The 12,324-nt window shown below is 41.2% G+C and overlaps 1 protein-coding gene across 2 annotated transcripts in view; it reads left to right on the top strand.

Moving 5' to 3' along the window:
- The window catches only part of robo3 (roundabout, axon guidance receptor, homolog 3 (Drosophila)), a 96,279-nt gene that overhangs the window by 58,959 nt on the left and 24,996 nt on the right, over positions 1-12,324 (top strand). For both annotated transcript variants that reach the window (XM_069713710.1, XM_069713709.1), the window contains exons 7-9: positions 4,598-4,722; positions 8,229-8,400; positions 11,978-12,183. In XM_069713710.1, coding sequence (XP_069569811.1) covers positions 4,598-4,722; positions 8,229-8,400; positions 11,978-12,183 — 503 coding nt within the window. The remainder of the gene's footprint in view (positions 1-4,597; positions 4,723-8,228; positions 8,401-11,977; positions 12,184-12,324) is intronic.

Below are 12,324 nucleotides of genomic sequence, written 5' to 3'. Positions count from 1 at the left end.
CCTTAAACCCAAGTATTAACCTTAAATGACCTTTTAACAATGTAAGAAGTTGCCAAATACCAACAGTTCTCTTCACTAGGGTTTTTCTCTTCTTTGAGAGAACATTTGGCGCTCATCACACACACACACACACACACACACACACACACACACACACACACACACACACACACACACACACACACACACACACACACACACACACACACACACACACACACACACACACACACACACACACACACACACACACACACTTTCAAAGAGAGCAAGCACTTCACACTCAGACCAGACTCTCCTCCTTGAGTCTTGCAGTTCTTATCGTAAAAGCTGTGGAAATTTAACTTGCAGCCCTTGTCTATTTTTGCCTCCCTCTTGGCATGTTAGCCCTGTTATGTGTTCTCCAGTTCTGGCAATATCCAGCATGTAAAAGAAGTCTCCAGGCTCCTTTGAGTTCCTATCTCAAGTGTGTCATTCTTTATTTAGACATTCCCCAATTTTCCTCCCTGACACTGCCTCCTGCAGTTATCAGTTTATTTGCCAGAACTTCTTATATATTTCATAAAATTGGAAAATAAATGTGCTATGGTGTTTGACAAGCAGAGTCAGTCTCCTATCTTTTTAAGAGTGCTTTGAACAGTAGAAGCTGTCAGACCAAAAACCCAGCAGCTCAGAAAGCTGAATTGCTGTACAAGTGTCATGTTGTTCAGATCACTTCCATGACATGCAGGCATTGTTTGCTGATTTTTATCATGTATATTTCAGCTGCTCCTTTACAAACCATACCCTCATTTCCATCCCACGTGAGGATGCAAATGTTTCTCCCTGCCCTAAATGTGAGGCTCGGTGTCGCGCCGAGTGCACCCATTATTGCTAATTATTTATTACAGCCGCAGGCAATGTGTCGGCTTGCCTCCTCAAATCAAACATTGTTATTCTCCAGACAGGGCTGTGTAGCGCACCAAAAACGGCATTTTAATAGCCTGAATATTTGGAGCTGTCACCATATTTGGGTCAAAGTTACGGCACTGTGTTCAGGCGTGAGGGGAAACTGTTCAGGTGGTGACAAGCTTTTCTTAACTAGCCTGCTTAACACGACATTCTTACATGGCGGTTTTTTTTTTTCTCTTGTGTGTTCATCTCGTGTGTATGTGCACTGGCCTGCAGATGCATTACATAAGAAGTGAGTATTTCACTGCATTTCTTTAATATTTCAGGCCTTGCATCAGCCCTGACAGGAAGCCTGTCTTTGGGGGGGGCAGCCGTGAAGATGGGGGGGTGGGGGTGGGGGTGGGGGTGGGGGGGGTTCCTCACCACTGGCCCATGTTCAAATGCAAAATCCCAGGATGTGTGTTTTAGCATTGACCTTGAGGGTTAGAGGGGGCCTGCATGTTTGATCTCAGGACTTGACCCCGATCAGCTGTAATTTATCCGGCGGTTGACACATGGATCCCCTCCTGGTGAGCGAGGGGCCCATGATGGCAGCGGTCTTTAGGACAGGGAAGGGTGGGGAGTAAAATGTGTATACAGGGCATGAAATGAAGCAGAGGTGAGACATCATGGGGAGCAGGCGGTACAGATTGGAGAAACTTCAGCACTTCAGTCTTATTTGTTTTTAGTGTCGCTGTGTTTTTCTGACTCGATCCTCCAACTTTTCTCTGTTTATCTCAGTTTCTAAGCTGCTCGTTTAAGCACAAAGTTGAACTTTGTAGTTCTCAACAAGGTGTTGGACAGACTGGTCTCATCTGAGGGAACCCATGTCAGCAAACATTTCTCAAAGTGTAACTGAAAGTTTAAAGTTAAGCTGTGTTTAAACTGAACAGATAAACTAAAGACCCCAAACTTAAAGAGGCAACATTTCAGTCAGTGATGTCGTGTTTTATTTGTGTCAATCATCAAATCTAAATAAAAGATGTTGTAAGGAGGGTGTGATTATGACACGTTTCTTTCTTCATTCAGGCTCCTCTTTTACATTTACAGAAGGAACCGTGGCTATAACTCAGTTCTTCATCGTCTCTGACTGTTCAGTGTTTCTTCTGCACTCGCCGTGCTGCTCTGTCTGAATGTTCTCCTCCTCCCCTCCTCTCTCTGTGTTTCTCTCAATGCTAATGGAGAGTGTGAACGAAAGAGAAGCCGGAGATCAGGTGGGAAGATGAGAAATCAATTAGGACTGGTGGAGGGCATCATTATGCATTCACACACCCCCTCTGTGGAGGAAGGCCTGTCACTTCGCCACGGAATCAATAGAAATCAAAGAGGTGTGTGTGTGTGTGTGTTTGTGTGTGTGTGTGTGTGTGTGTGTGTGTGTCTTTGTGTTTGTCTGTGGTAGACTGAAACTGGTCAAACAGCGTGGACACACACACACACACACACACACACACACACACACACACACACACACACACACACACACACACACACACACACACACACACACACACACACACAGGCATGTAGCAGCAGAGAGAAACTGAGACAGCCCACCATTTATTTGCAGCAGTTTCCCCTCCTGCCTTCTATATATGCAAAGACATCTGATTAGCTCGATGCTCGGGATCACAAAACTTGGAATTTGGGCTCCTGTGGGTTCTGGGTTATGACATGGTAGATTATCAAGACCTGTAGCTCAGCCAATAAACATCTATAGCAGGATTCATCAATCAAAGCCAAACAAGTTCATACAGGATCTATTTTATAGTCCGTTCCTGGTGCAGACAAATTGTCATCTTTGACCGTATAGTTTCAGGTACTTTCACATTTCTCGTTTTTATCTGAATATCCATTAAAACAAATGAATTCAGAAAGACTGTGGTGATAACACACAACCATCTATCTGTTCTTTATACTTGGAGGTGTATGACTCTGATAAACATACAGTAATTCATGGATAGGCGCAAAAGGAATCTGAATCTTTATTACTTACTTATTTCTGTTTTGTTACAAAACCCCCATGAAGCAATTAGCAAATGAAGCTGTTTGTTTTTTTATTTATTTGCTTGTTCATGCACTGTTTTAAAATGCCACAAACATTATTTTTAAATGATAAAGATGACAGGAAAAGTTCATTACTCTTCCTAATATTGACGCTAGCATTTCCAAGCTTTGTGAGTGAAGCTGCACACATGCTGCAGCAGCTGCTGGGTTTCTGTTTGACTGGTGAGTGAGGTCGCGGACTTCCCCTCATATTTTCTGGAGCACTCTTGAACTGTTCTAGAGGAAGTAAATTTGGTCCGCAGTTCCTCCAGCTTAAAATGTATAAAAGCAGAAACAGAAAACAATCTCAGCTCAGAAACGTAATGTCATTAATGCAACTGTATATATTATTATTTTTTGTCCCTCTTGTGTCTTAATATGGTGTGTTGTTACCTGATATTTTGACACAAAACCCTCTTAAAATGTTCAATAGTGGAATGTCGGCGGAAAATGATTCAGGCAAAAGAATGATTTTATTTTTCTATGTTGAAAGAACTGAATCACTTCCTGAAACAATCCATTCTGTTGTGTACGTTCACCCAGTTAGGTTAGGTTAGGTTAGGTTAGGTTAGGTAGTTACTTTATTAATCCCCGAGCCGCTAATGTAGCCCGGAGGTAGCACAAGTTAATCCATCCCTCATGTGGTTTCTCTTACAAAGCCTCGTGAACACAAACGCACACACCTTAAAGCTCTCCGTCATTTCAACAGATTTACCCGACAAACACAAACTTGAAATGTTAGGCAAATGTGTGTGAGAGAGGAGTGTAGGGACTCGGCTCAGACGGTCTCAGATCCTGTGACAGCGAGGGAACAGTGCACACTCAGCGATTCATTCACTGAACCAATGAGCCCTGAGTGATGGTCAGTGGTTTGAACTCCTGAAATCAGCCTCAACAAGTTCAGGAGTAACGTGGAACTGTTTAAAAACATGAAAAAGTCATTAAAAAAAACATGGTTATCTCCGATGTTCAGTAAGAAGGCTTTTAAAATATCAAGAATTATAATGAAGTTTAAGAAGTTTGTCAAAGCAGCAGCCCTTCTGGTTCTGTAAGATGATGAATACGTCCTCCGATCAGTCGTGTTTCAGGTTTAATGTCTGTGTTAGTTGAGAAATGTTGGAGGGAAAAGCTTGCATCATAAAAAGCATCATATTATAGATATAGAAATATATCATATTAGCTTAAATGTTTTTACTTATATTAATACCTCACTTCCTGCAAGGAATAGCAGAGATTTGTATTCTCTGTTTTTTTACTTCCAGTCAGTACAGATGTGTGTACATGTTATTGTGTGTGTGTGTGTGTGTGTGTGTGTGTGTGTGTGTGTGTGTGTGTGTGTGTGTGTGTGTGTGTGTGTGTGTGTGTGTGTGTGTGTGTGTGTGTGTGTGTGTGTGTGTGTGTGAGATGAGAGGAGACGAGGAGGGCTTGAGAGAGTTGTCAGTCGTGGGTTGTTGTGATGACTGACAGCCTGTCACAGCTTCATGCGCTCAGCGTCCGTGCTGGACATTCCCACTGTATCCGTTCAGCACACACACACGCTCACTTACACACAAAGAATCTGCACATTAAGACCTCATTTCAGTTTTACGCTCATTGTCGCGTCTCCGTAATCTCTGCGTTGCAGTGCCCCCCCAGATCGTGGTTCGGCCGCGGGACCAGATCACAGCTCCAGGTCGCACCGTCACCTTCCTCTGTGGCACCAAAGGAAACCCTCCGCCGGCCGTCTTCTGGCAAAAAGAAGGCAGCCAGGTGAGAAACTTCTTGTGAAATGTATGAAACACCTTCTGTTTCCACCGACTCTGCTGCGGGAGGCATCCATCTGGGTCTCATGGTCAGTTTGGGGGATTGGAGCGGCAGGGTGGGCTCGTGGTTTGCTGGTCTCCCACTCTTGATGGAATGAGGTCATTTTACAAATGGGCCACATCACAGTAATATACTGTTTTTTCATATACTATATAGACCTTTTTAATAGGTTTTTATGGCGGTTGTCATTTTAGCACAACTTCCCCGACACAATAAAGAGAGAGAGTCAGCCATGAATTATGAATCAGAGCTGAGGCGATACTTTTATTATCGTACAACCTACCTCACACTCAGTTTGGGAAGTAGTTTGACTTCAAACTGCAAAATAGCATGCAATCATCATTCATGCCACAGAAGTGTGGCTGCCATATTGACTGCTGTGTTTACTATAATATACACTCAGTTGGCAGTTTATTATTTCCTCCCAGGTCCCAGTCTAATAGAACACTCCTCAATCATTTCTATATGAAGGGAATAAAGTTGTAAACACTGAGGTGGATCTATTTTGATTTATATTATTCATATTTAGTTGTGCAGTATAAATGGTGATGGATGAAATAATAAAAACACCAGTTAGGATAATGCAGTACGCTTCAACAGCACCAGAAACCAAAGCCTCCAAAATGACCAAACAGTTGAATCATCTCAGACAGGAGCAACTAAAAACTGAACATTATAACCTTCATGGAGGAGGAGAGTATTGGACTTTAGCTAGCTGCAGTAAATAAACTGCGAGCAGAGAGTATGCCGTATGCCTTTGCTTTTTGTCTATTTGTATCCAACTATTTGGAAATAACCTGTCATATAAAGATCAATGAAATACTTTAACTTATTTTAATCTTGGAAAACGTCATAGACTTTTTACAGAATGTCTGTAATAATCCTCAATTTGAATACTTTATCCCTCATTATTTTATTTCACATTAAAACAGATATATATTTACGGATAATGTATTTAAAAACATTGTATTATTGATTACCATTATACCAGTACTAGGTATACTTTCAAAGATACTATTTTAATTTTTGAGACACAATTCTTTAAAATTATACTTGTGTTTTGTTTTGTTTTTTTCACCAAAAACTAGTAAAAAGATCACCTGTAACCACGAGGTCTGTTGAGATACTGGAGATGATCAGTGTGGAAATTCAGTGTTTTGACAATATTTAATAACACAGGATGTGAGAGGCATAAAGAAAAGAGTGTTAAGCCGTGACATTCTTTATGAAACATGGTTTATATGTGCTGCTCGTTTCCAAATTGAACATTTATTTCACAACTCCACATTTTTTTTAAGACTTGCGAGCTATGAATGATCAACCCAGAAACGGTGTTGTGTTTTCTGTTAACTGTCGTTTGAAGGAAAGAAGCTTAAATCTGATTTCCAGTCTTTTCGGCAGAAGCTCTGCTAACACTAGCGCAGCATTAAAAAACAGCCCTCTGAGTCATTTCTGTGGGAGAACTGCATCATCACAATGCAGCCACAAAAAAACAAACAGCTGTGATGAAATTATGTAACATCATGCGGCATAAATGAGGCAAAACCCAGTTACAGTATTGGGCTAAACTACATTTTTGCACTTTGTGATCACGGGTGAAACGGGTGAAATCAGCTAAAGTATCATAATACTTTAGCTGATTTCACCCGTTTTTAAAATAAAAAAAATACACTAACAAAATCAAATAAAAAGCTCTAATGGTATCCTGTAATGTCCGTATGCTACTTTAAGATCGTTCCTTTGGATGCCACTGTGACACGTGTGCTTTGAAGCGAGCCGGCATCTTTTTTCACTGGCATGTTCTTGACTGTCACCCTTTGCTTTCATCATCCTTCGCTGGGACTCTCTCTCACACACACACACACACACACACACACACACACACACACACACACACACACACACACACACACACACACACACACACACACACACACACACACACACACACACACACACACACACACACACACACACACACACACATTCATACACACCTCATTTTACCATCATCCACACGGTATTATTCACCAAAATGTGTGTGTGCGTGCGCGTGTGTGAGAAAGGTGAGCGTATGATAAGTATTTCAGCCTGTTGGAATGCGCTGAAAGGCCTGATGAGAGAGCGTGGGCGCCTGCAGCGTGGCTCCCAGGTACAGATTAGAGGGGGAGAGCGAGATTGGAGGAGGCCTGGAGAATGTGTGTGGGAGAGAGAGAGAACAAGTGTGCAGGAGAGAGATAAAGAGGAGAAAGCATGGAGGAAGAGGAGGAGGAGAGGAAGTGGGTGGGTAGCATGTTGGGAATGGTGGCTGGCTGTTCAGAGAATATCATGGTTTTAAACAGAGACAAACGGAAAAGAAAAGTTGAGCAGATTTGGGAGAAAAGCTCTCGTATTGTATGACATTATAAAGAAACAGCGACCCAACAGAGATCTCCTTTGCACAAGGCTCAATTTCAACTTGGTTTTAGAGTCCAGCTGAAATAAAAGCCACGTGTGTGAAATGGTTATATGAACACTGGTTAGTACTTCTGAAGTTCACTTTAGTAATGACTTGGAGCAGGTTGCACTTTGTCAGTGGTTGAGGAGGGCTGCCAGAAGGTTTTGGGTTTCCAGAAGCATTAGCCTGACCTGTTCTACAAAGCTGAGCAGCTGAGCGCCTGCATGGTGGAAATGTAATGAAAGAGAGGGCTTATGGGCACATTGCACTATTTGTTTCCTTCTTGTTTTTTTTTTTTTTTTTTTTTTTTTCAAAAACTGAGTGCACACTGAGGCCCAAAACTGATAATTAGGTTTTATCTGAAATGGACTTTTCTTTCATCTGTCCTGCTGTCTCCATCCATCCTTCAGCTTCATGCATCTTTTTCATGTGATGGATTATTTTTTTCTTTCACTTCATTATGTGTGTTTATTGTCAAAGTTTGAGGACTTTGAGTTCTTTTTGAAAGAGCCATGTTGAATCTGTCGTTTGACTGCCAGACTTTTGAGTTGAGATATTTCTTGATGGTCAGTCTTTAGACTGTTATCTAAACAGCTGTTTTTAATGTCCTGCATCTTTATTTAGATTTTTTTTGTGTGTGTGTATTTTGTTTGAATGAAAAAGCCCTTCAATCTTATAAAAGATCTCATCCTCAAACATTCAGGAGGGCCTCATTTATAAGCTAATTATATGCACAGCTGCACAATTAACTTTCTTAGTCGAGCTTCAAGTGGAACAACTTACGTGTCAGGTGTTCACATAACTGTGTCTGTGTTGTTACTTTAGGATTTCAGCCCTATCACAGCTGTATGTCACACTAACTATTACAAAAATGTATGCAAGTTAACATCAATGAATGATGAACCTGTACATCACTCCCATGCCAATTACAAACTGAATCAATGAATATATATAAATGTATATTATGAGTAAATTATGTTAAAAATGAATCTGAATTATGTCTTTGCTTCTGCAGATCTTGCTGTTTCCCATCCAGGAGCCGTCACAGTCTGGTCGTTTCTCGGTGTCGCTCAGCGGCGAGCTGACCATCACCGACGTCCGGGTGGACGACTCAGGCTACTACATCTGTCAGGCCATCAGTGTGGCCGGCAGCATCCTGACTAAAGCTCTGTTAGAGGTGGAGAGCGGTGAGTGGGAACACACAGGATCACAGTGACCTCATTACAGGAAACAAAGAGTGATTGAAAGGGCAGTAAACAGTGAGGACAGATGCAGTGATTGTTCGCTGCAATATTCATGGAGAGAAAAAAAATCCCCTTGGCTGCTTTCATATTTCATGACTCCATCTCTCAGTTTTCTGTTCATACCCAGTGGTGACACTTTTGACAGGAACTTACACCCATTCTGTATTTTCTCATGATTTAAATTCAGAGTTTGGAGTAAATGCCGCGTTGATGTCATGCCATTTCCTTTGTGGTACTTATGAGGAAATACACCTCCAAAATAAATATCCTAAATACAAATTCTGTTCTAAAGTGCTTGAAAATTAGCTATAATACTTTCCAATAACGTGTTTGTTGGTTTTTGGACACTTGCATTTCTGTGAAAGAAAAGCTTATTTTATAAACAGAAATCTCTGATGATTGTGCAACATTAGCATGACTGACATGTTTACTGCAGCCAGTTTTGTTAAATAATGAAAGAATGAATCCCTCAAAATGAGAAAAAAAAAGTCATGAAATTAAAGCTAGCCTCGCTCCTGACCGGATGACGCTTTGACGCCCCAACCTAGGTCGTAGTGATGGAGCTTTTTCTCAACGCATTTGTATAACAGTCAATAGGAACGCCTTCTTTCTGAAATGGCCTGTGATTGGCCTAACCTCTTCGTCATGGGCTCGATTTTCTAATATCTGAATTTAGATCTAAAATGAAGTGCAATAAAATAAGCTGAACGGTAATGAGGATTTTTTTTTTGCCCAATGACACCAAAACTAACAAACAAAGAACCTGCTTTAACACCATGTATGTTTTAAATCATAGAAACTTGACATTTTATACTTCAGATCTGATTAATCATTCCTCACAATCAGCCCTGGATGTGTGCTAGAAGTTCAAAAACCTTTCAAATCCATCTTAGATTAAAATACCCCTCCTCCCAAATGTGCAAGCAGCAGGACGCCTTATCTGATGTAATCAAAAGGGACAACTGGTGATGGTTCTATGCAAATAACCCTGCTGCAACATATGCTCCCCTCCCTGCATCCCTCCCTATCAGGGAGTAAACAGGGTTTTTGTTCTGCTCCATCTACACTAACTCCTGTGTTGACTTTTCACATTTTCAGTTTAGCTTCAGTTAGCTGATTATATCAGAGCTTTTCACAGCTCAGAATACAAATGAGGGTTTGTGGTTAAATGTTAAATGGCAGGGTGAGTGAAATGTTCTGTTTCTGCTCGGTCACTGGCTTTGTGAGCACCGTCGTCACAGAAAGAGAAACAGAAAAAACTATGCCCTTCAGTTCCAGTCTGCTCCATCTGCTGCCGTCTATGAATGTGCAACAATATATTTGACTTGTCCAAACTGAGCATGACTCTGCCAGTTGGCAACACAACCACCGCGGTGTTTACATTTAAGACTGAACTTATAGACATGCAGACAAGAAGCATGGCCTTATATGTCCAGGAGTTTCAGGTAGCTGACTGTCTGGGGAAAACAAGGTGTCAGAAAGGCTGTGAGCGTACGAGGGTCAAGGAAAAACATGCTAAATCTTCAGAATAGTTCTTTAAAGTTTACTAGTCGTAGCTACAGCTGTACAACAAATAGGAATGTGTGTGAAAGTGTTCTTGTTGCTCTGATGTGGGAAAGGACTTTACTCTTACACATCCCAGAGATAATAAAAGGTCATACAATCGTCTTGCAGTTAACTTTCACACATTGATAAGTTCAAATCCACACTCAGTGTTTGTCAGCATCCATCTGTCCTTCTGTATCCTGGATGACATCCCCCCGTTTAAAAGGTCACAGCTACAGCAGATAACAGAGGAGTGGGGGGGGGGGGTTCAATTTTAATGGTTAATAACCAGTCAATTGGAAGTAATTAATAGCTTATTGATCATTTCATTGTTGGCTCCACATGACAGCACAGGGAGCACAGATATTGTTTTTTGGTCATGATCATATGTTTTTATTTCAGATTTGATATTTTTTCAGTAAAAAGGAAACGCAATAGATTTTATTTAAAGGAACTGAATTATTCACCAAGTCCATATCGTAAAGCTTCATTGTTGCCCAAAGATACTTTGAAATACAATAAATAATACATTTTCATTGAGCCTCTTCTCAACATCATGCAGAGTGGTCCATCACTCTTCAGGAGGGAACTGTATCCACATATTCCTGGCTGAGAAAATCTATGTCATTGATTTGCATGTAGAAGTGGGGCAGGGCCACAGAGAGGGAGACCTGAGAGCCTTCGGGACGGGATGTTCACTTACACAGTGACATCTTACATTTCACTGCAGGACACGCTGTGAACATCTGAAGCCGACGATCAAACACTCGACTGTAGTGTTACTATCTCTATAAATTTGACTTCCACAACAACACTGACACGAGTTAGGAATGATTATTCATTATTGGTAACCAGATTATGGATATTGGTGTTCTCCAATTAGTCTGCAGCTGGATGGTGGTGCTGTGCACTAAACTAAAATCAACCCTGGTTAACAGTCTTGCTCTTTAGCAACAATTCACTTGCAGATGACAACATTTGCCGTGTAAGGTGTCGTGAGAGATAAAAGAGGAAATACGTTACGGCAATATTGTTGATTGTAATTTTGTGTCAGCCTGTGACAACTTCCAGAGCTTCGGCACATATACAAATGCTACCCTGGCACTTGTCTTTGCACATGCACATATACAGAGACCTTGTTATTCCCTGTGTATACATGATAGAGACCTCTACGTTCTCCAGAAGGAATCCGTCTGGAGAAATCAGACTCCTCTAACCCGCTGCCCCAATGAATGTAACCACATTTCTCATTTTATAATTCAGTGCATGTTCAGTAAACACACTGAATGTCAGGCCTGTCAGTATAACATGTAGTGGCTCTGAATCCTAATGAAATGCAATGTTCGCTTTGAATTAAAGGAACAGTTCAACATTTCAGTAAATGTGCATATTTATCTTGCTGCCAAGAAGATTGATTCGACTCTCTGTATGGTGAACGTGAAGCTACAATCAATAGGCTGTTAAGTTAGTACTCAGCATACAAGAGACAATCTGTGTTTTTATGTGGAGTTTCTGGAGCCTTCTTATCACTGAGCAAAAACACCAGACCCGTCTGCAGCTTCACATTTTCCATTTACCAAGAGTATCAATCTTCTCGTTTAACTCTTTGTGAGAAAGTGAATAATTGTATTTCCAAAATGTTGCTCCTTTAAATCTCTGTAGTTTTTGTGAGGCTGGAAAACACTGGAAAGGATGTTGTTGCTTTACTGTAAGCCAGAAGTAGTCAGATAGTGGCCTCCATCAAATATAGCTAAAGCTCAAGTTGTCCCTATTTATAGTTTCTATAGGCTCGAGGATTAAACAGCAAGAAAAGAGTCACAACTCATCATTCAGATTATTTTGGGGCAGATTCTGATGCTTTGGGGAACTAATAAATACAGCTGTGGTTTCATTAGGAAGTAGAAGAACAGATTTTTAGTTCAGTTACTTTTTAGTTCACACCTCATCATCATCTGACTGTTCTGTGTCCCTACAGCACCCTCAGACCGGGTCCCTCCCATCATCCGCCAGGGACCTGCAAATCACACATTAGCTCCCGGTTCCACCGCTCAGTTACACTGCCACATCCTGGGCAACCCCATCCCCAGCATCCAATGGGAGAAAGACGGCCAGAGGATCCTGGGAAACGACGGTCGAATAAGTTTGATGGAAAATGGAACTTTCCAAATCACCAACCTCCAGGTATGACGATAAAAAAACTTCTACATGAACGTAAATACAACGATTTACCACTTGTACTCTGCAAACAGTTTATTCAGAAATCGAACACGAAGGAAACAAGAGATCTCATGTTGCCTTTTAAATTCACAGCTTCTCTCTGAT

This window comes from Brachyistius frenatus, unplaced genomic scaffold (assembly GCF_029030835.1).
Source record: "Brachyistius frenatus isolate BFR_SWC_R1_liver_20210118 unplaced genomic scaffold, ASM2903083v1 Contig_121, whole genome shotgun sequence".
Taxonomy (NCBI): domain Eukaryota; kingdom Metazoa; phylum Chordata; class Actinopteri; family Embiotocidae; genus Brachyistius; species Brachyistius frenatus.
The sequence above is the reverse complement of the archived record's forward strand: the minus strand, read 5'-3'. Positions and strand labels throughout refer to the sequence as shown.